This window comes from Paroedura picta, chromosome 15 (genome assembly GCF_049243985.1).
Source record: "Paroedura picta isolate Pp20150507F chromosome 15, Ppicta_v3.0, whole genome shotgun sequence".
NCBI classification, from domain to species: Eukaryota; Metazoa; Chordata; class Lepidosauria; order Squamata; family Gekkonidae; genus Paroedura; species Paroedura picta.
The window spans coordinates 9,987,836-10,013,767 of NC_135383.1; the positions used below are offsets into that span (position 1 = coordinate 9,987,836).

The following is a 25,932-nucleotide window of genomic DNA, read 5'->3' on the forward strand; positions in this document are numbered from 1 at the left end:
TCCTTCGATTCTTCTTCACAGAAAGAGAGCAACAGAACAGCAGTGAGACGAGCCACACTGTTATCTGTGAAGCCGGCTCCTGGGGCCTGGGCTTCTTTCTGTCTTAACTTCCCCTCCATTCTGCTGTACTCTTATCTCTCCGGATTAGTCGGAAGAACTACACCATAATCATTTTTCACTGCTATCTCCGAGCCACGAAATCCTTTTGTTTGCAGCCTTCCCCATTTGGCCCGAGCTGTCACCTCACAGACGTCGCGGTTTCCAGTTATTGAGGCCAAGACGGGATTTTTTAAAAAGATCCCTCTGACAGATCAGGTAGTTCCTCCGCAGGAGGACCAAAGGGACACCACCAAAGCCTTCAAGCGACAAGGACAAAAAACCTCACCAGCCACGCAGCCCTGAAGGATGCTGAAGAGAAACAGCGCTAAAAAAAAACAGCTTTCTTTTCGTATTCTGTCGGTCTGTCTCTGTCACACGCACACTTTTAACTGCCTGCCTTGGGTTAACTCAGATTATCGGACGCGAGATGCTTTTTATTTCTTGGCAGATAAGAGGAAGCGAATTCCTAACTGGCCTGCAGGGATTTCAAACAGCCCCTGTGGGCCAAGCTGGGCCTTTTGATTCCTCCTATTTAGCCATGCAAGAGGAGAGAAGAAGACACGGCAGCCAGTCAGAGGCAATGCACCAGGCACCTGGGGAAGGCCTGCCGACTGCACAGGTATAGGAGGGGGACAGCTTCCATTGGGGGTTGTCAGGGGCTCCCCGCACCGACTCTCCCACGGGCCCTCCCCGGACCCTGACAGGGGTGCACCATAAAGCTTTCGACTCAGAAAGCAAAAGAATTGGGAGGCGCCCACTCACAGGTTTTCTGGCACCCACAAAGCTGCTTTAGGAAGTGGGTGGGGCCAGGGAGGGATTTTAACTAATCACTCTTCTGACTATTGGAGATTCGATTGACTGTGCAGCTGCGAGCAAAGCCGCCCTTTTCTCCAGAAGAAGTGGAACAGCAGGTGCCCCCCACAGCACAAGGACCTGCACTGAGTTACTGCGGTGAAGCTGTGGCCATCATTTCCTGGCTGGCTCCGCCTCCTGCAGCAGCCATTTTGTTGCTGGTGCCCGCCATGCTGTGTCAGGTATTCAAATGTCCATGTAGAGTTCAAAAAGGCAGAGGACACCTGAGGGATGGAGCTTCTCAGGAGAGGTACTGGGAAACTGCCTTCTGTTGCCTGGAAATGAATTGTAATTCTTGGGCATCCCCTAGCTTCACCTGGGGGACCGGCATCCCTAGTCCACCTCCAAAAGTGACCTCTATTGCCCAGAGAGAGCTGTATTCCCTGATCTCCAGCCACCCCAAGGAGGTTGGCAACCCGAGGCATTCCCGAGGCTGTGGGTATGAATGAGTGCTCTCTAGTGACCTCTGCACAATTCACGGCTACAGCGTACACCGCCTTGCTCTGCAAATTGGGAATATTTTGCCAGCCCTGTTTACAAGGTTACCACTCCAGGGCAACTCTCCTGCATACGACTGATGGGAAACAGGCACAGAAGGGGAAAGCTGCTAGGCAGGCCCGGTGCCAGCAGGAACCCGCATCTCAATCGCTAACAGCGTTATTAGACTTTTTAGGGCCACTTAATGTAAAAAAGTGAGATTTGTAACGTGATGCTGGGGAAAGCGCTCTGACTAATGCCCTGTAATCAGCAAAGATATAATGCAGTCACAGCAGGTCCGGAACAGGCAGGCAACAAATGACAGCCTCGCACAAACAAGTGTTCATTCCACTCGGATGTAATGAAACACACACACACACACACACACACACACACAAATTATCAGCAGCATCTTCCGTCAGTCCCGCAAGGCAGGTGCAGGGGTTCACGAATCCGACAACATTCCAGCGTGTCAGTAACAAGAGATTAGCATGCAAGGGTGTCGTCGGCTGCCAGAAGTCTGAAAAAACGGGCAGACCAAGAGGTTCCCCCAGGCGACAAAGATTTTTTAAGCACCCTGAGAAATGCACAGAATTGATGCACTGAGATGTTCCACTTTTATAGCCCAGAGATGGCATCTGGCAAATGAGAGACTCGGTTACCTGGTAAAGCATGCATTTCATGGTTACCCACATGAGTGAGAGGTCTGCAGCAGAGTCCATGGGCAGGGGAGGGGGGCATGGAAATGCCTAAAGGTAAAGGTATCCCCTGTGCAAGCACCAGGTCATGTCTGACCCTTGGGGTGACGCCCTCTAGCGTTTTCATGGCAGACTCAACACGGGGTGGTTTGCCAGTGCCTTCCCCAGTCATGACCGTTTACCCCCCAGCAAGCTGGGTACTCATTTTACCAACCTCGGAAGGATGGAAGGCTGAGTCAACCTTGAGCCGGCTGCTGAGACTGAACTCCCAGCCTCATGGGCAGAGCTTTCAGACTGCATGTCTGCTGCCTTACCACTCTGCGCCACTAGAGGCTCTTTGGAAATGCCTACACATGGACTATTGATTTCCATGCAAAACATATTCTCAAGACCAGAAGTATCCAAAGAATATGTTGTAATGCAAATTACAGTGTCAGAGACAGCAAATAGAAAGAAATGGCCTATGGGTAATTTTGGTATGTAAACTCTGTTGATAAGTGGGAAAAATGGAAAAATCAAGAAAAAGTCTGTGCGTTTTTCCCTGAAGACCCCTCCCCCTGTTTTTCTGCAACTTTTCCAATGAAAAAACAGATGTTTTTGTGGAGCACTGCAAAAAAAACCCTATTAATTTCGTTTCTTTTGAAATGAGTTAAAAGCTTTGTAAAGCCATTTTCCTCGTGCAACAAGTGAAGTAGGGCTTTTAAAATGTAAGCCAATGTATAGCATTAATGTACACATATGTATTTTCAAGCATCTGGTTATCGTTTCAACGCAATGCAATTTGGTGTATATGAGACTCCACTATTAAAGGCTTTAGTGTTTTCAGCGTGAGGAGATTTGATATCCAAATATTTCACTGCTCCTGCTATGACTGTACGTTCGTTCAAATCGCACCTGTCCCTTTGTTTACTACATTTGTGTTCTGTTTGCAGCTTTTTCGACTTCTCAGAGAGAAACATTTGCCCAAGAATAGCACCGTCTGCCCATTTACTGCAACCTACTTAGCATTTCGCAGCCTCTCGCTTTCCCAGTTTGAGTGTACAAGACGGAGAGACTCCAATTTCATGAACATGCCTGACAACACATTTCAATATACTAAGCATCAATAGCGCATTGTAGGTAAAAAAGCAGTAAGTTTACGTGCATATTTCAAGCTCCCCGCAAATATGATTTCTTCCCACAACTTTCTGCAGTCTCCCCCCACCCACCCTTGGAGAGCTATCTGACGGAGAGGCTGATTCTGTGAAGGTTCAAGGGGGTGGCAGGGGACAGTGGATGAGCGATAGGGTGGTGAGTGTCCTGCATAGTGCAGGGGGTTGGACTAGATGACCCAGGAGATCCCTTCCAGCTCTATGATTCTATGATCTATTTTTTAAAATTAGTTAACTATTTATTAGGTGATATGACCATATATACAATGAGCCTCTTGTGGCGCAGAGTGGTAAGGCAGCCGCCTGAAAGCTTTGCCCATGAGGTTGGGAGTTCAATCCCAGCAGCCGGCTCAAGGTTGACTCAGACTTCCATCCTTCCGAGGTTGGTAAAATGAGTACCCAGCTTGCTGGGGGGTAAACGGTAATGACTGGGGAAGGCACTGGCAAACCACCCCATATTGAGTCTGCCATGAAAACGCTAGAGGGCGTCACCCCAAGGGTCAGACATGACTCGGTGCTTGCACAGGGGATACCTTTACCTTTACCTTTTTTATGACCATATATAGTCATGTCGACTCCTCCCCCCCTCCTCAAATTTCCAATGATGGGCCTGGAGGTGGTGGGGGTGGGAGGGGCCTCAGGTGGGCGTGTACCCTACTATGCTTCCCGATCGTATTCTGCACAATTGAGCCACTTTTGGGGTCCCTTGAAGCCTGAAGAATATTTCCAGGGTTCTCAATGGTTAGGCAAGGCTGGACTAGAGGGTCCACTGTTCTGATTCAGCAGGGCTGTTCTTAACACAACTTTAGTCTCCAAAAGAATTGCTGTATGGGAGGGAGATGACATCTGCCAGAGATTTCTCAGTACCTTCCCCCAAATAGAATCCTCAGGATATTCTGAGGGAATCCAGGAGAGTCAAACGGGAAAAGGACCAATCTAAAGTATCTCCTGGTGAGGCTCTTTTCCACGACAAATTAAACTGGGCACAGCCCTCCTCCTCCTCCTCTTCCACTAAGGAACCATGCCAAGTTCTCCACTGGCCTCCTGAGGCCAGGTCAGGCCAGGCCAGGCTCTCTTGCTTCCTATAATTAATTCTCAGCAGATGTAACTCAATTACTATAGAGAATCATTTGCGTAATGCATTAACGTTCTTCGCTAGCCAATACTTGTGCGCTGTTGCAAAGACACACACACACAACAGCAGACCTCTGCAAGCTCAGCAACAGTCAAACACAACAGCGGACAGAGGGTGAAGGTATGGGGGGGGGTCAGAACCTCTTAAAAACCAGAGAGCCAAAATGTAGAGCAACGGATCAACAATGAAGTCAGTGTGAGAAAGCTCGCTAGCCTAACATCTGGTGTAGTGGTTGAAAACATTGGAATCTGGAGAACTGGGGTTGATTTCCCCACTCATCCTCCACATAAGGCCCACAGGGTGACCTTGGCCCAGACAGTTCTTCCAGAGCTCTCTCAGCCCCCCCTGCTTCTCAAGGTGCCTTTTGTGGGGAGAGGAAGGGAAGGTGACTGTCGGCTGCTTGGAGACACATGAGGCCTTCTGGGTGACCTTGGGCTAGTCACAGTTCTCTCAGGACTCTCTCAGCTCCACCTGCTTCTCAAGGTGCTTGTTGTGGGGAGAGGAAGGAAAAGTGACTTGGAGACACATGAGGCCTCCAGGGTGACCCTGGGCCAGTCACAATTTTCTCAGCTCCACCTGCCTGACAAGGTGCCTGCTGTGAGGAAAGGAAGGAGAGCCAAAATTTGAGACTCCCTAGAGTAGAGAAAAGCAGAGCATAAAAACCTTCTCTTCTTCTTCTTCCTGTACAACATTACCGATAACTGACATGTTGATTAATAAACCATAGCATTTCTACTGGACAAACACAGGTTGCTTTGAGTCCTTTAGCAGGAAGCGGCCCAAACGAGAGCTGATCTTAAATAATAAATAAGTAACCAGAGCATCCTGCGTGATTGTTTTAGTGCGTCGGGATCAATCTGTGCATCATGGAAGACTCTTGTGTATATTTATTACTTACCGTGCAACCTTGTGTGTGCTGCTGCTTATTAAAAGAGTCCCAAACAAACGCTGTTTTGGCTGCTGCAGAAAACCTCACGGATTATCGATCAACATGTCAATTATCTGTAATGTTGAGCTGTAGAGAGACAGCACAGTATCAGACAAGGATCCGGAGAGCCGGATTCGAATCCCTGCTACGCCGTGGAAGCTCTCTGGGGTGGCTCCTTAGGCCCCTGACTTTATCTCAGCCTGATCTGTGCTCTGGTGTGGATTATTGTGAGAATAAAATGGGGAAAGGGACAACAGTGCTGTAACCCCCTTTTGTTCCCCCCGGAGAGGAAAGCAGAGTATTATAGCACATATAGAAATAAACATATTTTCAGTTATGCAGCCAGCCTTTTACAGTGTTCTTTTGTTGATCTCGTACTCTGAGTTCTGACGTCAGATGGCTTTTTTGTTATTAAAGGTTATTGACCCCTGTTCTGTACTCTTGTTTGCAGTGACGCCTGTTTTTATGACCTGCCTTAACCGGCCCAAAAGGGAGCTATCTCGCGGACAATTCCCCTCAGGGAGGCTCCGGGCAGAGAAATGGAGAACTTTCCACACAACCCTCAACCTGGCTTAACAGAGAGGCTGAATTTTCAGCTACGACGGCATGTAACTGACTCAGAGAGGACGGCAGCCAGCCGTGGAGAAGAAAAGCCAGTCTGGCATTGAGGAAAGGGGCTTAAGGAATACCTGAAAGTCCTACACCTCGCGGTCTCCGTACCACAATCCAGCCCCCGTGACTTTTCAATCTACTAACTCGACCCTCTTTTTATAATTCTTAGCCATTTAATCTCCTCCCAGCCCACATTAAGTAGCACATTTCAGAAGGCGGTTCCCTTTGACCGTGTTTTATAGCACAGGAAATTACAGCCTCAAAATTATTAAACTCACTCAAGGCCACAATCGAAAGGCGAGGATAACGCATGCGCAATTCCAGTGCGCTCCCTCCGAGACGGTGGCTGCGATTACATTCCTCAGGGCCCAAGAGCGATCGGCCTCACGGCTCTCAAAGTTTTGCTTGCTTAATACACTTTACTTATTTATGAGGACTTCAGCTGCATATCTGCAGCACAGCAACAGTGGCCAATTGACTTCTGCTAGACATCTCCCAAGGCAGGCGGCTTCCAAAAAACAGGATTCAAAAATACAAGCCACAAAACTGTGGAAGAGGGGTGTGTGTGTGTGTGTGTAATTTCTGGCATACAAATATAAACGAGACACTTGGAAATCAACATTAACTGACCCGTCGTGGCACAAGGCGACTCCTTACCCTTGCCCATCAACCAGTGAGTACTACTACAATTTTCTTGTTTGCTCTGCGTTCCTGGCTCCTAAATTTCACACAAACTCAAGGAGAAGATTGTGGCTTAAAAAATAATGACAACGGTGGGCTTTCTCATTGCAGCTGATCCATCATGACCCCAGTCGTTTCAAGGCAAGAGACAAGCATGACTGGAAGACAGAAGAAGAGTTGGGGCAGACCAATGGTCCATCAGCATCCTGTCTCACCATGGACAACGATGCTCCTCTGGAGGGCCAACAACAAGACTCAGGGGTCCTCTCCTGCTTTTGCCTCCTGGCTCTGGGATTTAGAAGTTTACCGCCTCCGAATTGGGAAACTTGCCATTGCTTTCCCCGTGGATCAACCCTAGTCTTCCTTGGGGGTCTTTCATCAGAGTACTAACTGTGGGCAACCCTTCTCAGGAAGCTCCGTAAGAGATGGGTTTGGCAGCTCCTTTTGGCTGAACCCTGCCATTCAGAGTCATTGCTCATAATCGCCAAAGCATTCCAGCCATCTAGGTCTACTGAACAAGAAGAGAACCTCTGCCCCAAAGAGATGACACATTTGCTAACATCGCCGCAAACACTGTTTATACACAAAGCCTCCAATCTCCACGGATTCGCCTCTGAACGTCGGCCCGAGTCTCGCGCCAAGTTTCCTCCGCTCGTCCTCCAGCGCGAAAAGAAAACCTTTAACCGTGCTTTGCAAAGCGGGCCAAGACTCTCCTTGAATCCAGATCTCTTGGGGCGGCGCCACCTGAACGGCAACCAGCTTCTCGTGGCTCATTATCCTCTCTAGGAAAAAACATCCAACTATGACTGATGACAGATGGTTTTGCTAATGCGGGCAATACTTTGCAATCCTGAAGTGGGTTATAACTTTCTAAATCTACGGAACAGACAGGCATAAACTCTGCTTTGGATTGCACTGTAGAAGTCGCAAGGTTTTCTTTCAGAAATCGACACACCTTTGCACAGTAGAGGCTTGCGGGTAACCGACCCCTGCCCTGATCTCAACAGAGCTTGGAAGAAAAGCAGGGTCGGTCCTGGTTAACAGCCGAATGAAAACACATTGAGGGTTTATAACAGGGGTAGTCAAAGTGCGGCCCTCCAGATGTCCATGGACTACAATTCCCATGAGCCCCTGCCAGCATTCGCTGGCAGGGGCTCATGGGAATTGTAGTCCATTGACATCTGGTGGGCCTCAGTTTGAATACCCCTGGTTTATAAGATGGGGCACTTTTGTTAGTTTCTTCCCTTGTAAACCCTTCCGGGTCACCAAAAGTCAGTTGCGACTTGACGGTCACATACACACACACACACACACACACACCCAGAATCACAAGCATCTGTAAAATAAGCATTATGTTATTACTTGTTACTCATTTTTTACCAAAAAAAATGGCACAGGGGGTGCAATTTTATATTCTTGTGGGGGGGGGGGAGGAGTGAGCTAGCTATGGCTCTGCCCACCCAAGTCCAAAAGGGAACCGAGTCCCACCACTCAACACCCCCACCCCCAAGTCGAGATTTATTATAACCCTCTGCCATAAATTATTTTATTTATTATGCTTATATATACCGCCCTCCCCGGAGGCTTAGGGCGGTTTACATAGAACATAAGAACAATACAGGAAACAGTCTATAACATGTGAACAACCGCACAATAATATTATGGCAAAAGAACGCCAAGCTTGCAAAAAGGAGGCTATAAAGAACTGGGCTTTATTGAGCCCACACTGCAAGGGGGGCTCCCGGACTCGGCTCCTCCCGGCAGCCTTGAGAGGGGGGGGGGGAACACCCCAAAAACTCAAACCCCGAGAGGACGCGCGCCAGGGCCGGGCCGGCTGCCGCGCTGCAGGTCCAGGGGCCGGGCTGGCGGGCGGAGCCTGTCCTCCCTCCCCGCCACCAGCAGCAGCGAGCCCGGAGCATCGGCACGGGCGAGCGCTTCCCAGCAGCGGCCGCACGGCTTCCGTCACGTTCCGAGCAGCGAGGCCGGCGCCCACAAAGGAGGGCCAAGCCCGGGCCAGGACGCAGCCCCGGCCCTCGGAGGGCGCAGGAACCCCAAAGAGCTCCTGCCCGGGGGAGGCTCCCCATCGCCCCGGGTCCCGTGCCTGGCCCTGATCCGGGCTGATCCCCACCGAGGAGCCCCCCTTCCCCGCATGCAGCGCCGCGATCCAGCAGCCCTCGCCCCTCCAGCTGGCCGGCTGCCAAGCGCGGGTCGGATCCTGCCTCTCGACCGGCGGAGGGAACGGGGGTTCGAGGGGGGGGGCAGCCACGCCTTCCGCGACCCTCTTTCTCCAACCCCCCTCCCTCCCCGGGCCAGCCTGGGGGTCTCGGGCAGATAGGCGGGGTGGTCGTCTTGGCCCCCGAGGGCGCACTGCCTCCCGCTCTCCCTCCCCCCCCCGCCCCCCGCCTCCCGTGCCCCCTTACCTGGCGCAGGTGCTTGAGCAGGTCGGTGGCCTCCTCCTGCCTGCCCTGCTTGACGAGGCGCAGCATGTCCTGGATCATGCCGATGCGGCGGTGGTAGGGCGGGAGGCCGCCCCCCTTGCCAAACTTTTCGCCCGACCGCGCCACGAGGGACGCCAGGAAGTCCCCGCGCTCCCGGGACGCCGCCTTCCGCCGGGCGCAGTTGGCCGGCGCCGTCGGAGGGCTGCTCCCGGAGCCCGGCGCCGCGCATCCCTTGGTCTGCTTGGCGCCCATGCCGCAGCAGCCCGGAGCCAGCCTGCCCGCCCGCCCGCCTGCCTCACTCCCTCCGCCGCCGCTCAGGCCTTCAGCAGCAGCAGCAGCCGGGCCACAGCGCCAGGGGCCGCCCCGGCCGCGGCATCCCTGACGCGGGGGGCGGGCCGAGCGACCCTCCGGCCGGCCAGACGGCTGCGTGGCGGGCGGGCGCGGCGGCTGGCTGCTCCCCGGAGGCGCGGCGGCTGTTCCCAGGGGCTGCCTGGGGCGCCCGCGGCGGCTCGATCCCGCCTCCCTCCTCCTCCTCCTCCTCCTGCTCCTGCTCCTCCTGCGGGCATCTCCTGCCCCAGCGGCCGCCGCCCGCTCCTCCTCGCTCGGCGCCTCCTCCTGCCCTTCCCTTCCCTGGCTCCGCCGCTGCAGGCGCAACTTTGGAGAAACTGTTGCACGGCGGGAGGGCGGAGCGAGCGCCGCGGAGACCGAGCGGACGTGCCCGCCGAGCAGCGAAGGCGCCCCCGCGGCCGGCACACGCCGCCCGAGCCCCGCTTCCTTCCTTCCTTCCTTCCTTCCTTCCTTCCTTCCTTCCTTCCTTCCTTCCTTCCCTCCCGCTGCGCCGGTCAGGGTGGGTCGAGCGCCCGTCTCCGTCCGCTCGGCGGCGGAGGGAGGGCTTTGCCGCGCTTCTCTGAGCGTGTGCAGAGCGCGTTTCCCTTGCTCGGCCGCGGGGGGGGGGGGTTGGATTTGGGGAGGAGCGGAGAGCTGGCCTGAAGCAGCAAAAGGGCTGGCTAGGAGGGGGTCCTGCAAGACCCACACCTCCCCGGGGCTAAAGTGTCTGCCATTCCTGTTGCCAGGCAAGGGGAGAAAATCTGGGACCCTGCTGGCCTCTCAAAAGTGGGCCAGGATCTAGATGACTGCTGTCAGGATGGATTCCCTAGGTTTGTTTTTTTTTGGGGGGGGGATTGCTTTTGCAGGGCTCCTGAGTCTCCCACCCTTGGGAACTCCCATTGGAGCAGCAAGTGCTGCAACCAATCTCTTCTAGATCGGGGAGGGGGGTTAGTAAAATTCAAACTAGGCATTAATGGGTAAGATTCTAATTGCCTCCCCACCTCCCACAAACCGACTATCTGCCCTAGGAGGGAAACCATACAGATTATATCATGTGTCTCTTTGTTTTAACATTTCCCTTCCAGGATAACGTAAGCTTATGGGATGCAGGTTTGTAGGAGATTCCTCCCCTCCAGGTAGCACCTGCCGACTCTCCATCTGATAGATCCAGTGGCTTCCTTCGACCATGATCTACTCTTGACCAGAGTCTACTTGGTGGTGGGGATGCCCTGACCTCCTTGTGAGCATGAAAGCCTCAACGGTTATGTTTCTCCTATATATCTTCCCCATAGACATCACAGGACTCTACTTAGGGATGTGATGTCTAAATGTGTGGTCCCAGACAAATGCTATCGTGATAGACCTCAGAAGCTAAGCAGTTAGTATTTGGATAGACCACCAAGGAATCCCAGCGTTGCTACATGAAGAAGGAGGAGAGTTGGTTCTTATATGCTGCTTTTCTGTACCCAAAGCGGCTTACAATCGCCTTTCCCTTTCCACTCCCCACAACAGACACCCTGTGAGGGGGGTGAGGCTGAGAGAGCCCTGAGATTACTGAAGAAGAAGAAGAGTTGGTTCTTATATGCCACTTTTCTCTACCCGAAGGAGTCTCAAAGCAGCTTACATTCACCTTCCCTTTCCTCTCCCCACAACAGACACCCTGTGAGGGGGGTGAGGCTGAGAGAGCCCTGAGATTACTGAAGAAGAAGAAGAGATGGTTCTTATATGCCACTTTTCTCTACCCGAAGGAGTCTCAAAGCAGCTTACATTCACCTTCCCTTTCCTCTCCCCACAACAGACACCCTGTGAGGGGGGTGAGGCTGAGAGAGCCCTGAGATTACTGAAGAAGAAGAAGAGTTGGTTCTTATATGCCACTTTTTTCTACCCGAAGGAGTCTCAAAGCAGCTTACATTCACCTTCCCTTTCCTCTCCCCACAACAGACACTCTGTGAGGGAGGTGAGGCTGACAGAGCCCTGATATTACTGCTTGGTCAGAACAGCTTTCTCAGTGCTGTGGCGAGCCCAAGGTCACCCAGCTTGTGGGGGAGCGGCTCACCAGATTAGAAGTCTGTGCTCCTAACAACCACACCAAGCTGGCTCTCCTTCTCCAAAGGCAGCTTGCAGCAGAGATGGGTCCTTCTAAAGGCACTGTAGAGACACTTAATAATCAGTGCTACTTCTCAGCAGACTGAATTTTTAAGAGTTAGCTGCAAATGTGTTTCTTCCTGCCCTGGGGTCATTGCAAACCCCAAAACCTGCCCACTGAGGGGAGAGATCACATCTGCCGCCACTTTAGGGGAAACCAAGCTGATAGGTGGGAGCAGTTGCCTCCTTCACCTCCCCTACTTGAGAATGGACATATTGCCCAAAGCCCCCAGGGTGCAGATGGTGACAAAATTAAGCTGATCAGTCACAAACACAAATAGTAACAGAATGAACTGCAGAATCCTTGCTCTTGGGGTTAAAGTGCCCCAGGCTTAATGCTGGCTCTTCCCCTCATTAACAGGTTTTTGTCGCCATCTAGTGACAGCCATTCAGGTGGGTTTTCAGCCCTGTTTGATCTGAAGCAACAGAATAAAGTTTTGAGTTCACTGGCACCTTTAAGACCAACGGTTTACTTTGGGGTATAAAATTTGTTGGTCTTGAAGGTGCCACTGGACTCAGACTTCATCCTAGCCACAGCAACGTGAGCCAGCTCCCAAATTCTTTCCAGGATCCAGTTCACTGGAAAATAAACAAGACTAAATCAAACTCTTCCACCACAGGGCCCAGTTCCTGATGTAGCAAATCTAAACAAGTCCAAATCTGTATGGACATGATACATTGCGATGAAACCTGCAAAGAAAGGCTCAGAGCATTAGCCCAGCAAAAGTAGTCATGTGCCTCTTTCAGCTCTCCCAGGAGCTGCCATTTCAAACTCCAAGGCTCAATTCCCTGGGCTCCCCCCTTCCCTCAAATTCTCATCAGGTGTGAGTCAAAAGCGTGTTCAAGAGGGTTCAGAGGACAAAAAAGCCACTTGGTGCCCAATGAAACACTTCAAGTACAAGTATTCTCAAGGGGACTGATAGTAATAAACTTTATTTTGCAAAGCAATATCCACATCTCACAGACACACAAATAAAATTAAAAAAAGGAGAGCAATGTCATTACCAAAGTCAGTTACTGACCATCAGACCCAGAGGCAAACGGAATGCCATCTTAACCATACATCTCCTGCACAGGAGTTGTTTTGGGGGGGAAAAGGAGAAATGAAAGTTTGTGAATCTTCATACAATGCCGAAGAACAACTCAACAGGAATGGCAGATCTCTAACAAGAAAACACAAACGGAATCAAAACTGATTCAAGTAATAGTGAAAAATGAAAAAGAAAAAAAGTTGAAGATCAATATGATCCGAACAACCACGGTGCTATTCCATTTGAACCACTCTACTTTTATACTTTTTTCACTTCTGCACAATATACTTTACACCCATACCTCTCTCCTACTGTCCCCAATTCCCTCCTCCCTGCAATCATCTCTGAACCATCCCTAGGCAAGGTCTGGAACGGACCATAAAAGCAAAAGGTAAGAAGAATACAAGATTTTTTTTTTTCAAAGCCCAAAATTCCAGGCCAGGAGAATTAAAACTTCACTTTGTTAACATTTTTCTTCAAGGAGGAAGATTTTTATTTATGTTTAATCTCATTCCCAGATCTTTACCTAACAGAAAACCTGAAGGTCCCTAGATACAATCCTATCTGGGAGACATTGTAATGTAAAAAAAAAAAAAAGTAAGCCAGTGAATGAAGAAAGGAACTCTGATATGAAAGCCAACTACAAGCTTTGCTATTCAGTGCAAGAGCTAAAAGAAGTCGTTTGCAAACTGCTCGGGGAGGAAAAAGAAGCCAAGATGATGATGCTATCTGATAGGGAAAGCAGAACGGGGGAGTCATTAAGGCAGTCAACAATATCTTCCACACAGGGCCAAGAAGTGCATCTGGGATTTCCCTATGTTATGCTTGCGTGACGCTGAAGAATAGATTCAAAAATATTGTGCAAATCAGAAAGTGGCAGAAAGAGCAGAGAACGGAAAGTTGCATAAAATCAACACCCAACAAGCAAACGGCTGAAGAGGGTCCAGCTTTGAATGCAGACACGTGAATGTCTGTCCAGAGGGACTCCTCTGCAGTGCAAATTTGCTGCCATTTTCTTTTTGTAGACCGTGACTAATTCAGAAAAAGCTGGGTCAATGGGACTACTTGCCCTGACTGCGTGCGCCTGGCTTCTTTCTCTTTTTGTTCACGGTCCCCAAATCCTAATGGAATTTCGGCTTTCACACAGTGATCGAGACACTCAGACCAACCACAGGGCACAGAAAGCCGGAGACAGCAATATTTCAGGTAACAGGACGGGCATGGCATGTTTGAGCGGCTGACTCCTCCCAACAACACGCTCGAACAAACCCCAAAAACCTGCATATTGAAATATAGCATGTCAGGAACAAGGCTAATCTACTTCCTTGAAATGTAAGAGCCTGTTCTACTAAAAAAAAAAACACACACACACAGACTTTCCCTCCCTCTTCTTGAGGGGAAGCATCCAAATCAGTCTGAAACAGGACAGCTCCGGAACTCTTGTCGTTCTCTGTTTCGCCTGCATGCACAGATCAGCGTTAAAAGCTGCACTGCGAGAACTCCCCCAATTCAAGGTCCAGAATGAAACCGACACAGGGACAGCCTGGGCCAATTTAGCGCTTACGACAGAAGCTTCTTTTTCCTTAATCTAAAATTACGAGCACGATGTCCCTCCTAGCTAAGGCCAGCATTAAAAGAAGATGGTGGCAGGTTTCTCGCCCCTATAGGTCTAGGGATGTCAATATATGCTTTTGCAAGCAAGGTATGAATGGGAAAGGGGAAAAAAAACTGTCTCTCTCGCACGCTGAATCCACGTGGAGTTGCAGTAATGTAGCAGGGATGCAGACCGTTTCCAACACGCTGCACATACCACTGGGAAAATAAGGTGCTTTTCCTTCCTCCTTTCCAGACTCTTGCAAAAGGCATCTTAATTGTCCCAATGCAGCAAATAATAACAATAATTAAAAACAAAAAAAGACACCCTCTCTGGCTCTGACTTACACAGAACCTCACCGTCACGAAACAGTCCAACACAGAATAGGGGAAATGGGTCCAAACGGTACCAGCTTCACTACAAATTGTGATTGAGCGCCCTGGCTTTAACCGGTTCCAAGTACACTTTATATAAATATATCCATTACAGGCACTTAAAAATGTCTTTGGTTGGAATAACCCAACGTCACAAGATACTGAAACCGTAAAGAATGAGGGCCAAGTTCTGGGTTCAGCAAGCAACGATTGCAGACTCGGTCACTTTTGGGAGGAAGAGACGGGTGGATCACGCTTCTGTAAAAGCAACCTGAAGGAATCAAAGCAAGAAGATTATTATTATCATTATCATTATTATTTTCAATTTATTTCCCGCCACTCCCTTGCGGCTCGTGGCTGGTCACAGTGTCTTAAAACCCCATTAAAATCCCATTCAGAGACATAAAAGAGCCTCTTGTGGCGCAGAGTGGTAAGGCAGCAGTCTGAAAGCTCTGCCCATGAGGCTGGGAGTTCAATCCCAGCAGCTGGCTCAAGGTTGACTCAGCCTTCCATCCTTCTGAGGTCGGTGAAATGAGTACCCAGCTTGCTGCTGGGGGGTAAACGGTAATGACTGGGGAAGGCACTGGCAAACCACCCCGTATTGAGTCTGCCATGAAAACGCTAGAGGGCGTCACCCCAAGGGTCAGACAAGACCCGGTGCTTGCACAGGGGATACTTTTACCTTTAAGAGACATAAAAGCACTCCAACATGGCGGAAAAAAGTAAATAAAAACCCAACTCCCACCCCCCAGTACTAGCGGGGAGAAGAAGGAGGTCCTGACGATGTTTGCTTCAAGATGTGATGGTTATGTTTTTTTTTAAAAAATTAAATTCCAGTTAAATAAACCATCGTGCCTGTCCCATCAGTGTGTGACTATACACAAGAACCTGCCCACAGTGAAATACTGGATGCAGGGATTTCTAAACATCAACAGTGTACAGCTGAACAGATGGGGAAGGCTTGGGTTCAAAGCTCAGTGCACATCCTTAAGGCATACGTTATATAGTTTAAAGAATGGAGTTTTACCGATTTGTGTAATGTTTTATGCTGTATCTCATAATCTGTATGACTTTTCTAGGACTGGTCTTGGACTATAAGAGGATAGATTCTGATTCCTTGGGGAATTCAGTAGCTCTTAGCCTGAGAATGGTCACCAGGGTAAAGCAGGGACTAAGATGCATGGAAGAACAGAATGCAGGCTTTAAAAAAGACATCAGAGGCCCTCATCCCTTGCATCCGTTTTCCTTTACTGAGGTTTTTGGCATCTGTTTTTAAAAGACACTGGTACTTGCTTTGCGACTATATTCAAAGTGCGTTCCTTCTAAGCCAGCAAAATGACCTCTGGCAGTGGAAGGAAAAAGGGGACACAAGGGGACGATGAAGGAAAGCACAGAGCATGTTTGCAGCAGCAATAACTGCCAAACACAAATGTCAAAGCCGCTGGGTCCGAAAGCACCTGGACATCTTTTCCAACCTGTCAAGAGCTTGTGTTCAGTGTTGCTCGCAGCCTTTTGAATGAGCAGGAGCTGAAAATGGCAACATTCAGGTGAGTCTCTCCTTCCTCCCAAAAGCTGAACCAGGCACCATTTCTCACACCTACCTTTTCAGGGCAGAACTCCGAATTGCTTTGCCGTAGTTTGCTTGGTCGACCCTTGATGACAGCGTAGCAGAACATGGTGATGACCATCACAAAGAGAAAGTAACTGGTGTGCATTAAATGCAGGTTAATTAGGGAACGGTCATCCTGTGTAGAAGAGACATGAACAATTTCCTGAGCTTGTCGGAAAAATCTCAAGAAAACCGTGCCGCTGCCTGCCACAGTGATGAGAGGAGAGATACCACACCCCTGAGGCAGAATTTCTCAGCATATCCCTCTCTGCTGCATCCCAAAATTTTACACAAACGCAATTTGGACATTGCCGAAACAAGCTTCCAAAGGATTGTTTATAGAGGTGCACAGACTGCAACCAAGACATTAAGAGACGATGATTCAAAGCAGTTAAAGCGTAAGGAGATGACTTACGTCTGGAACAATAACAGTCAGTTTAGGATTTAGCGCGTGATAAACTTTCCCAACAGCTCCTTTGTAACACCAGAAAGGGTTGTAATCTTGGGCGTATTTTGTGTTGGAGTCCCGTGCGGTGGTGAAGATCTTGTACCAGAAAGTGGCATTAATGTACGTTTCTGGAATGCAGTGTGGCGGCTGACTGTGGAGCAAAACATCAGGATGAGTGGCACAACAAAGCTTCAGCTAGTTCCCCCCACCCAATAGATAGCTACAGATCAACTGATGTGCAGTACAAAAACACAGACAGGCAATTCTAGCAGTGGTGCTCCCAGCATGCAGGGGTAGTCAAACTGCGGCCCTCCAGATGTCCATGGACTACAATTCCCATGATCCCCTGCCAGCAAATGCTGGCAGGGGCTCATGGGAATTGTAGTCCATGGACATCTGGAGGGCCGCAGTTTGACTACCCCGGAGTTAAGGCTCCAATATGGACATCCACAGCTCAAGACTTCATGACGTTGTATTCATGACGTTGTAAATGTCACTTTGTGGGCAAAAAGCCCCCCACAATTAAACACATATTTGTATCCAGTGTTTTCCAAACATTATTTTTTTTAACTGTCTTTCCATGAACTCCATCCACACTGCCGCACCTGTACTAACAACCAATTTGTCCCAGGGTCACATGGCTGTGGACTCTGGCAGAGAACAAAAAGGACTCTGCAGTTGTTTCAGTAAGACGGCTCTCTGTACTTCCTCACCAACGATCCCTCCTTCCCCATCCCCCGTTCTTGCCCAACACTTACTCATTTGTGGAAGAAGGTGTGAGTGCGTGGATGAACTTAAAACCTGTATTTGCAATTTTTCAATCTGTAAAGTGCAATTCAAACCAGCGTTTAAAAACAAAACAAAACCAAAAACCAACCACTGCACAGCATATATGGATAGCTTAGCTTTCCATCACCCTGCCTGTACCCAAGGGCATGAAAGCCATGGTGAGCAGCCAGCCTGACAGGGAGCAGAACTGAAAGACCCTTACACAGTGACAGGAAAAACAGTGCTGGCTGCTGTAATCGTCATGCAGGTTGTGAAGCTGACTTGCTCGCAGTGGGCATGGAGAATGCAGTCATCTGAGTTCCAGGCAGCAGGCAGGGTAAACGTGATGTTGATTTCCTCATGAGCGTCTCTGCCTTCAAGTGGGAGAGGAAAAAACAGTTTGCATCAGCTGGCTGGAACCGCATTTCCTTTTGAAAAGTAGAATCTGGCTATGTTTGGTAACTTTCAGTTGCCCAAGTGTTTTTGTCTGTAGAAACTGCACATTTTAAAAGGAAAGAAACACGAGTAAGAGACAGCGGGGGCCCACGCAGCTTCCAACCTCCCAAGATGAATGGACACACACAAAATCAAGAATGGCGGCCTTTTGGTATACCCCCCGTTCTTCTCCCATTTTAAATGCTCCATTTTAGCACTTCTTATGAAGCTCAGGATCTGTGCATCATGTGCATTTGGATTCTCCCTTCCCTGTTACTGACCGGAAAGACCTTTTTCCCTACACATACATCCTTGCAGCTCTCAAGATCCAGGACTAAGTGAGAAGTATACCTTCAACACAGACTTATGACTCGTTCTGGCCACGTTTATGCTCAAGGAGCAATCCTCCCAGAGACAGTAGAATCTCAGAACGCTGAAGTTAGAAACACAACTTAGAACAAGATGTACCTGAGAGTCCAATCTGGTGTCCAAAAATGGTGGAACTCAAGTGTGTGACGTTTCGGGAGAAGCCGCCAAAGGGTTTGAGGGGATCCAGAGTCAGAGTGATAACCACTGAGGTGTTGACTGGGCCAGAATCTTCAAGAGTCTGTGGTGAGGGCGTGGAAGGTCTAGCTTGGCTACTGGCCATGGCACTTTCCGGAGTCGTGGTGTCATTCATCAGGTGCTTTAAAGTCTCGTTCTCCGAAATGCAGAAGTCCAACTCGTTAAAGCGCAGAAGGAAAGTATTCCAGTCCTTAAATACAAATAAGAGCAGTTGCTGACATAGCACCAGAAAAGAGGCAAGCGAATCTTACATGGGTCATTCTTTGGGTTTCAACCTCTGACCCATAAGAAATTACAACCCCAGCCTGAGAAACCAGAGAGCTGGCTCCAGCCATTTGGGTCATGTTCCCGCAGGATTGTCTTAAGATGGTTGAAGAAGTCGCATCATAAACCGAGGAGGAAGTTACAGGATGCTCCATCCCCGTCCCACCCTCAGCAAGAATAGGCAAATGTGCACACCGTCTCATATTTTACCTCTGCCATTTCCGGCGACTTGATCTCCTTGATTTTAAAGAAATAGCCCAGGGTCAGGAAGGCAATGGCCATTGCACTGACGCTGATCATAAACACCACGAGCGGAGGTCGACTGCTGATGTAAACCTTGAGGTTCTCCAGAGGGTGGATGTTGAACATTATTCTGATCAGGCCCACCTGTGGAACAGCAACACCGCAAACTAGAGACACGGTCAGACTTCCCGAGGAGCACGTCCTATCAGGTCAGTGGGTAACTGCTTGCAAGACCAAGGAAATGTATTTTCTCTGCCTGTAGACACAGGAGCCCTTCAGAGGCTGAGAAGGAGAGCAATCCGAACATGCCTGTGAAGGATTCTATTTGCACATGGTTGTGGAAACATCGGGATAAACAAGGGAGGGGCTAGACTTACTTGAAAGACAGCAAAGGCCTTTTTACTGGCAACCGTCCCGCAAGGATGGCGGCTAGAATCCAGCCGTCTGTGCTCAGACACTGAACACCAACAGCCAGAACACCCCTGGCAATACCAGAGGGCTAAGCGAGACAATAAAGAATTGCATCCAGCACAGGGAACGCCTGCTGGGTACCTACAGTCATAAAAGTTCTGTTCCTATCATCGATCACTGCATTTCACCTCTGCAGCAGGAGGAAATGTGCTCCCTCATCCCTCCCCAGGTCAGTTGGCAAGATCCGTGTTGACTTTGTAAGTTCCTAACTGCTTTTTTTTTTATTAGGCATTCAGAACATCTGCCAAAATTCTGTGGCTCTAGGAAGAACACACCTATACCAGAGCCCTTCAGAGCAAACTTGGGAGGGTGTGCACACACCGCTACAGCTAAACGGCTACAACAGTTGCTACCTGACATTACAGAGACTCTCATACGGTGGAAGGTGCTCATGCCTCGTGGCTCACAAACCTTTGGCATACAACTTCTTTGTATTTGCCTAGGCAGAAAGACAGAAAATACATATTTGAGCATCAGCCAGGGTGGGCAAGCAGTTGGTATTCTTTTTATCTGCCCCTTTTGTTTTAAAGATATATTTAGTATGTGGTGGTGGCCAGTTTATACTGCCAGAACAGAAAGAGAGAATCTGCAGATCTGCCTCCCTTTTGGATCTCTTTTCGGTCCAGAGAGCCTTCGTTCCCAACAGGAATGCTGAAAGATTTGAGGCAAACATGACTTTTAAATGTTACGATAATCCAGCTGCTGATTTAAGCAGAAGTGTCTCCCTGTGTACTAATTTAGATCAAATCTGAACTGAATGCTGGGAACTGGGCAGCAGGGGATTGCGAAATCGTCACTTTTATAGGTTTTCCTGTGTAAGTTGCTCTGAATGTGAAGGAGTCATAAGAACATAAAAGCCACGTAGCAGAGCTGCTCTCTCACATGACCCAAGACTAGTGGCTGGGAAGGAAAGGTCCATATGAGGAAGGGTGCATGCCCAGCCTGGATGGGGTGCAGCTAACGCCTGTACATTCAGCCAGGAACTTGAGCATCACCTTCAACGCCTCCCTTGCTATGGAGAATGGCATGGCTTCTTCCATCACGAGAATGGCATGGCTTCTTCCATCTCTGTCAAGCAAAACTCATAGTGCTCTACTTGTCCCCGGAACACCTAGCCACGGGTGATCCATGCGACGATCACCTCTAAGCTGGACTTCTGTAACTCACTCTAGGCTGGCCTTCCCTTATCCCTGACCCAAAAACTGCAGTTGGTCCAGAATTCAGTTGTCCAGGTCCTCACAGGGACATATTCGGACTGTGCTCTGACATCTGCACAGGCTTCTGATTGAATTCCAGATCAAGTACAAGGTTTTGGTACCTACCTTTAAGGCCATTCGCGGTCTGGGCCCAGAGTACCTGAGGGACCTCTGCTCTGCGAATTCCAACCTGTTGGTGGGTGGTCCCAAGGGGTGGTCCCAAGGAAGTACGTCTGGCCTCAATAGGGCCAGGACATTCTCAATCCTGGCTCCTACTGAGCTCCCATAGGAGATCCAGGTCCTGCTGGAGCTTGCACAGTTCCAGAGAGCCTGCAAGACAGAGCTCTTCTGCCAAGCTTTTGGTTGGGGGCAATAACCCTACAACTAGGGGACCCCTCCCCCCCAACAAAATACTCCCAAAGAGACATCCAGCCTGGAAAATCTATATGTAATAACCAGTTACTGGGCAATAGGTCAACAAATAGGTGCTATTGTTTCCAAATCCTTCTAATTGGATACTTTTTATTCTGTCTAATGTTTAATGTTTTATTATGTTGATTTTAATTAACAGTTAACTGTTGATTGTATTGTGTACACTGCCCTGAGCCAGTTCCAGGAAAGCAGCATAGAAATGCAATTAATAATAATTATAAGCAGCATGTGAGTAAAACTGTTCTACTTCCAAAACGTTCTTGACATGGCTCACCAAAGGCTCTTGAGTAAATTCACCAGAAGGTGGATAAAAGGGTAGCTTTTCATATAGATTACTAATTAAACAGCAGGAAGCGTAAGATACATACATAAATACAGTTCTTACAAAGAAAACAAGCAACTGGTTCTTCAAGGGGCCTGCATTGGGACCAGTGCTATGTAATTTGCTCATCAATTATTTGGAAACTGACTGAGCAATTAATTGGCAAAGTCTGACAACACATTTTTCAAGATGGGGAAAATCCAAGGGAGCTGCAATTAAGTTTAAAAGATTACATGGGAAGGCAACAACATTGCTCATGAAGTTTAATGTACTTGCATAGCTATGAATGTTTTGGGACATAAAAATTCTAAGCCAGCCTGGCGTAGCGGTTAGGAGCTTCTAATCTATCCACTTGAATCTATAATTGTTTTCAGACATCCCACTTTTACCCCACCATTCCTCTCTAAAAGACCCAAGATAGCCTTCATCAACATAAAAAAAAACCCTATATCATAGATCACTCTACACCAGGGGTAGTCAAACTGCGGCCCTCCAGATGTCCATGGACTACAATTCCCAGGAGCCCCTGCCAGCGATTGCTGGCAGGGGCTCCTGGGAATTGTAGTCCATGGACATCTGGAGGGCCGCAGTTTGACTACCCCTGCTCTACACACTCTCATGATTGAAACTTCAGTTGCCAGTTAGTCCAGTTAGCTGCTAGACATACTGCTTACATCTAAGCAAAGAATGTTCTGTAATGAGTTAGGTGTTGCCATTCTTAACGCTCTACAGCAGGAGTAGTCAAACTGCGGCCCTCCAGACTTCCATGGACTACAATTCCCACGAGCCCCTGCCAGAAAATGCAGGGGCTCGTGGTGGCAGGGGCTTGTGGGAATTGTAGTCCATGGACATCTGGAGGGCCGCAGTTTGACTACCCCTGCTCTACAGGAAGATGTGAGGGAGAAGCACAGCTAGTACAAAGATTCATAAAGGGACTCCTTTATTCACCCCATATTGTTAAATCAGCCAATGGGATGTAGAATCACCTCAATCACTGAAACTTTGCATTCAGAAAAGTCAGGAGAGCTTAAATCCCCCCTCAAGTGCCCTGAGCCGAAATGGGAGGGTGGTATATAAATATATACATATAATATGATCTCTCTGCTGTCAAAGATCCTTATGTCTCCACTAGAGTGGCACTTTTTTGCACTGGCTGCCAGGAAAATCATGGCCAATTTATGCAAATAGCACTTCTGATGTTCGATGGTCTCTTAAAATGTCAATCTTAGTTCTGTATTTTATTGATCACACTATTTTCAGATTCAATCATTTTATGCATACTTTTACACACCGTTTGTTTGCTTATATTATTTTTGTATGACCCTGTTTTCATGATTGTGATGGCCAATGGCCAATACAATGAAATTTTAACCAACTATAAATATAATAAAATGTAATAACTTCAGGCAGTCACTGCCACAGAAGCCTAAGAGAGTAAAATCTCCACTCTCTGAGTGATCTTGGGCTCAACCACACACACTCAACCTAACAACAGGGTTCCTGAGGAAAACCCCAAATACTCCCCAGAACTCCCCAGAGGAAAAGGTGGGATAAAAATATATTACAGAAATAAAATGAAAACACTTTTTTTACTTTCACTAAAACAACCAAATGTGTATCTGATCTCTATGCCACCATGTTTCCCTTTTAGACAGTGGCACCACTGTGGACCAACCAGCCAATGAAGCGGCCGAAGAGAAGGAAGTAGAGGGAAAGAAAAACAAATTAATTTCTGTTTCATGCTCATACTGAGCCAACCTGAGTTTCTAGAGATTACCAAGATGAGCCGGAAAAGAGAAGAAATAATTCCAACACGCACACAGACTAGAAGCTGGGCCTGCTCCAGGAAATCCAACGTCACCACTGTAAACAGGATCTCATCTCTCAGTCACCCTAAGCTTTAGCTTTTGGAAAGGGGCATCCCAACACCTATCCATAAGTACGCTATAGGTAGAAGCTGTTCTGGAGGGGGAAAGGAAGGAGCTATTACCCCGTGCCACTCTCTCTGCCACATCTGTCCACATCCAAGGAGATGCATGAAAGCCCCAGCAGAACTAGGCTAGAACTAGAATGGCCAGTCATGAATGGTGGGATTCCAGCAGCAGTTCTGGAGCCTCTGGGAATTCCATCAGTGAGAATTCAAAACCATGCATCCCTTTGGCTCAATGAAAAGCAGCACTGACCTGAAAGCCAGCATGCCCTCCCAAGACATGGGGAATACGACCTCTCAGCCTCAGGTCCTTTCGGGAGATGGGATGGGGCAATCAGAAAGAGAGCTTGCTCTTCCCTTTGGCATGCCCTCCCCAGGGAGGCTCCCCTGGCCCATTTTACCATCCTTGGGGAGCAAAGCCATTAGTTTTCCTCTTTACCCACTTCCTACGTGACCGTCTGCATCCTTTGAAAGCTCCTCTTGCCACCAGCCAGCCAGCTTGGTGTCATGGTTAGGAGCGGGTTTGATTCCCCGCTCCTCCTCCACGTGCAGCCAGCTGGGTGACTTTGGGCTCGTCACAGCCCTGATAAAGCAGTTCTGACCGAGCAGTTCTCTCAGGGCTCTCTCAGCCTCACCCACCGCACAGGGTGTCTGTTGTGGGGAGAGGAAAGGGAAGGCGATTGTACGCCGCTTTGGGACTCCTTCAGGGAGAGAAAAGCGGCATATAAGAACCAACTCTTGTAGCCTCAGCGCGACTTCGCTTCTTTGTTTGTCGCCTGTGTTTTTTAATGACTTTTCCTGGGGGGGGGAGAAGAGGGTTACCTCCAGCTCGACCCTGAGAACGGCAGTCCTGAGGCCTCCCAGGGATGGAGCCCCCACGCCTCCCGCCCCAGCAGAGGAAGGAGACCCGCGTCACGGGGGGGAGGGGGAGAGCGCGCGGCCCCGCGGGAGGGGCGCTGAGAGACCCCCGCGCGCGCCCGGGGAGGGGGCCTCAGGTCACGTGGCCGCGCGCGGGGCCTGGCCCTCAGGGCAGCGCGGCCCTCTGCACACGCTCCGAGGCACCGTGGTCGCTTACCAACGGCGGGCTCAGCGGGAGCGGCGTCGGGGCTGCAGCATCGTCCCGGCGGCGGCCTGTCAGGAGGGCGCGCGAGGCCTCCTCCGCTCGCTACCCCGCCCGCGGTGGGGGGGGGGGGAAAGGAGAGAGAGCGCGCGCGCAGAGCGGAGGGCGCGGACGGAAACGCGGAGGGGACAAACTTCCTCGCCCTCGGCCGGCGACCGGCGCCCCTCCCGGCGGAGTGACGTCAGCACCCCGCGGGTTCGAACCGGCGGCCGAGGCTCAGCCTTGCAGGCTGGGGGTGCGACTGCGCCTCTGAGCAGGTGCAGAGGGCTCGGGTTGCCAGCTGCAGGTTGGGATTGGGAAGCCCCTGGGGATTTGGAGGTGGAGCCCTGGTAGAGGCAGGGAGTCCGCCCTCCGAAGCATCCAGTTTCTCCAGGGGAACCCGCGGCTACAGGCTGGAGCCTGAGCTGCAACTCCAGGGGTTCCCCAAGTCCCACCGGAAGGCCAACACCTGGCATTTCCAACCGTGCCTGTTCCGTCTCCTTTCTTCGGATGCAGAGGGGCTCAAGCTGGGCATAGTCAAGAGGGGTCTGTTCACTGCTAAGGCTGCAATTAAGTCTTTCAGTGGAAATCTCTCTTTTTGCTGCAACAGACTGAGAACCTCACCATGCTTTTGGGCCCCAGCCCATTCTTTGGCATTAGGTTACCGCTCCAAATCCAAGCCCAGTTGAAGTAAGCAGCTGCTAGGCTAGGGAACAGGAGCATCGCTATGGCTGGGCTACACAGTGCTCGCTCTTATGCTCCCTTTTGATCTCACCATACATTGGCTTTCTATATTTATTTTCCTGTCCCACCAACCTGGCTGCTTGGGCTGGATTCAGGATTACCGCCCTTGTGCTCTCCTCACAGCTGTAGACCTGTGGGCCAACAGTTGTATAGTCCCAGTAGCATACCTCTTATAGGAATGGTCCCTGCAGATTAAGCTGTGGCTATCCTCAGGTGACCAGATTGTCCCACTTTTGGAGGGACATCTGGGGGTACCTGGCAAATTGTACTTATGTTGAAATTTAGAGCCTCTTGTGGCGCAGAGTGGTAAGGCAGCCGTCTGAAAGCTTTGCCCATAAGGCTGGGAGTTCAATCCCAGCAGCCGGCTCAAGGTTGACTCAGCCTTCCATCCTTCCGAGGTCGGTAAAATGAGTACCCAGCTTGCTGGGGGGTAAACGGTAATGACTGGGGAAGGCACTGGCAAACCACCCCGTATTGAGTCTGCCATGAAAACGCTAGAGGGCGTCACCCCAAGGGTCAGACATGACTCGGTGCTTGCACAGGGGATACCTTTACCTGAAATTTAAAAATATATATTACAATACTATTTTTGCATTCTATGTGTTCTATGAAACGTTTTGTTGCTCCATATAGACCAAATTTTAAACCAAGAACTCCCCCTCCCCCCCGGTCAATGGTTTCCCGCTTTACCAATGTTAAAATCTGGTCACCTTAGGCTATCCTGTAACTCTATAGCAACATCCACATGATTTAGCCTGAGCTAAAAGAAAAGCATTGTCAACTGAAGGTAGACATAGGTGATATGCTGACTTTGCTGTACAAAGAGATCGTATTAAAAGCCTACCTGTGAACAACATCTGTTGTG

General features: G+C 49.6%; 2 protein-coding genes across 3 annotated transcripts in view; both read right to left on the reverse strand.

The window, feature by feature from the left end:
• Nucleotides 1-9,831, reverse strand: part of LRRC75A (leucine rich repeat containing 75A) — a 58,858-nt gene extending 49,027 nt beyond the window's left edge. Inside the window, exon 1 of the mRNA XM_077311243.1 lies at nt 9,054-9,831. Coding sequence (XP_077167358.1) covers nt 9,054-9,323 — 270 coding nt within the window. The 5' untranslated portion in view covers nt 9,324-9,831. The remainder of the gene's footprint in view (nt 1-9,053) is intronic.
• A 2,616-nt stretch (nt 9,832-12,447) lies between these two features.
• On the reverse strand, nt 12,448-24,469 carry TMEM248 (transmembrane protein 248). Of its 2 annotated transcripts, none has more exons than XM_077311242.1 (7): nt 24,300-24,469; nt 18,841-19,017; nt 18,271-18,556; nt 17,591-17,741; nt 16,567-16,750; nt 16,144-16,287; nt 12,448-14,813 (listed from the first exon to the last, which is right to left on the reverse strand). In XM_077311242.1, the coding sequence occupies exons 2-7, from the start codon at nt 18,997-18,999 to the stop codon at nt 14,793-14,795; spliced, it is 945 nt and encodes a 314-aa protein (XP_077167357.1). In that variant the 5' UTR covers nt 19,000-19,017; nt 24,300-24,469; the 3' UTR covers nt 12,448-14,792. The 2 variants fall into 2 exon arrangements, with proteins under 2 accessions (XP_077167357.1, XP_077167355.1); XM_077311240.1 differs by lacking the exon at nt 24,300-24,469 and adding an exon at nt 23,285-23,303.
• Nucleotides 24,470-25,932: the final 1,463 nt, after the last annotated feature.

What these genes read in the sequence shown, in the direction of transcription:
- TMEM248 (XM_077311242.1), bottom strand. Translation starts at nt 18,999, where the DNA reads ATGTTCAACATCCACCCTCTGGAGAACCTCAAGGTTTACATCAGCAGT. An exon ending in AGTCGCCGGAAATGGCAGAG is followed by an intron (nt 18,557 to 18,840) that starts GTAAAATATGAG and finishes TTTGTATTTAAG; the next exon opens with GACTGGAATACTTTCCTTCT. An exon ending in ACACCAGATTGGACTCTCAG is followed by an intron (nt 17,742 to 18,270) that starts GTACATCTTGTT and finishes TCCCACTTGAAG; the next exon opens with GCAGAGACGCTCATGAGGAA.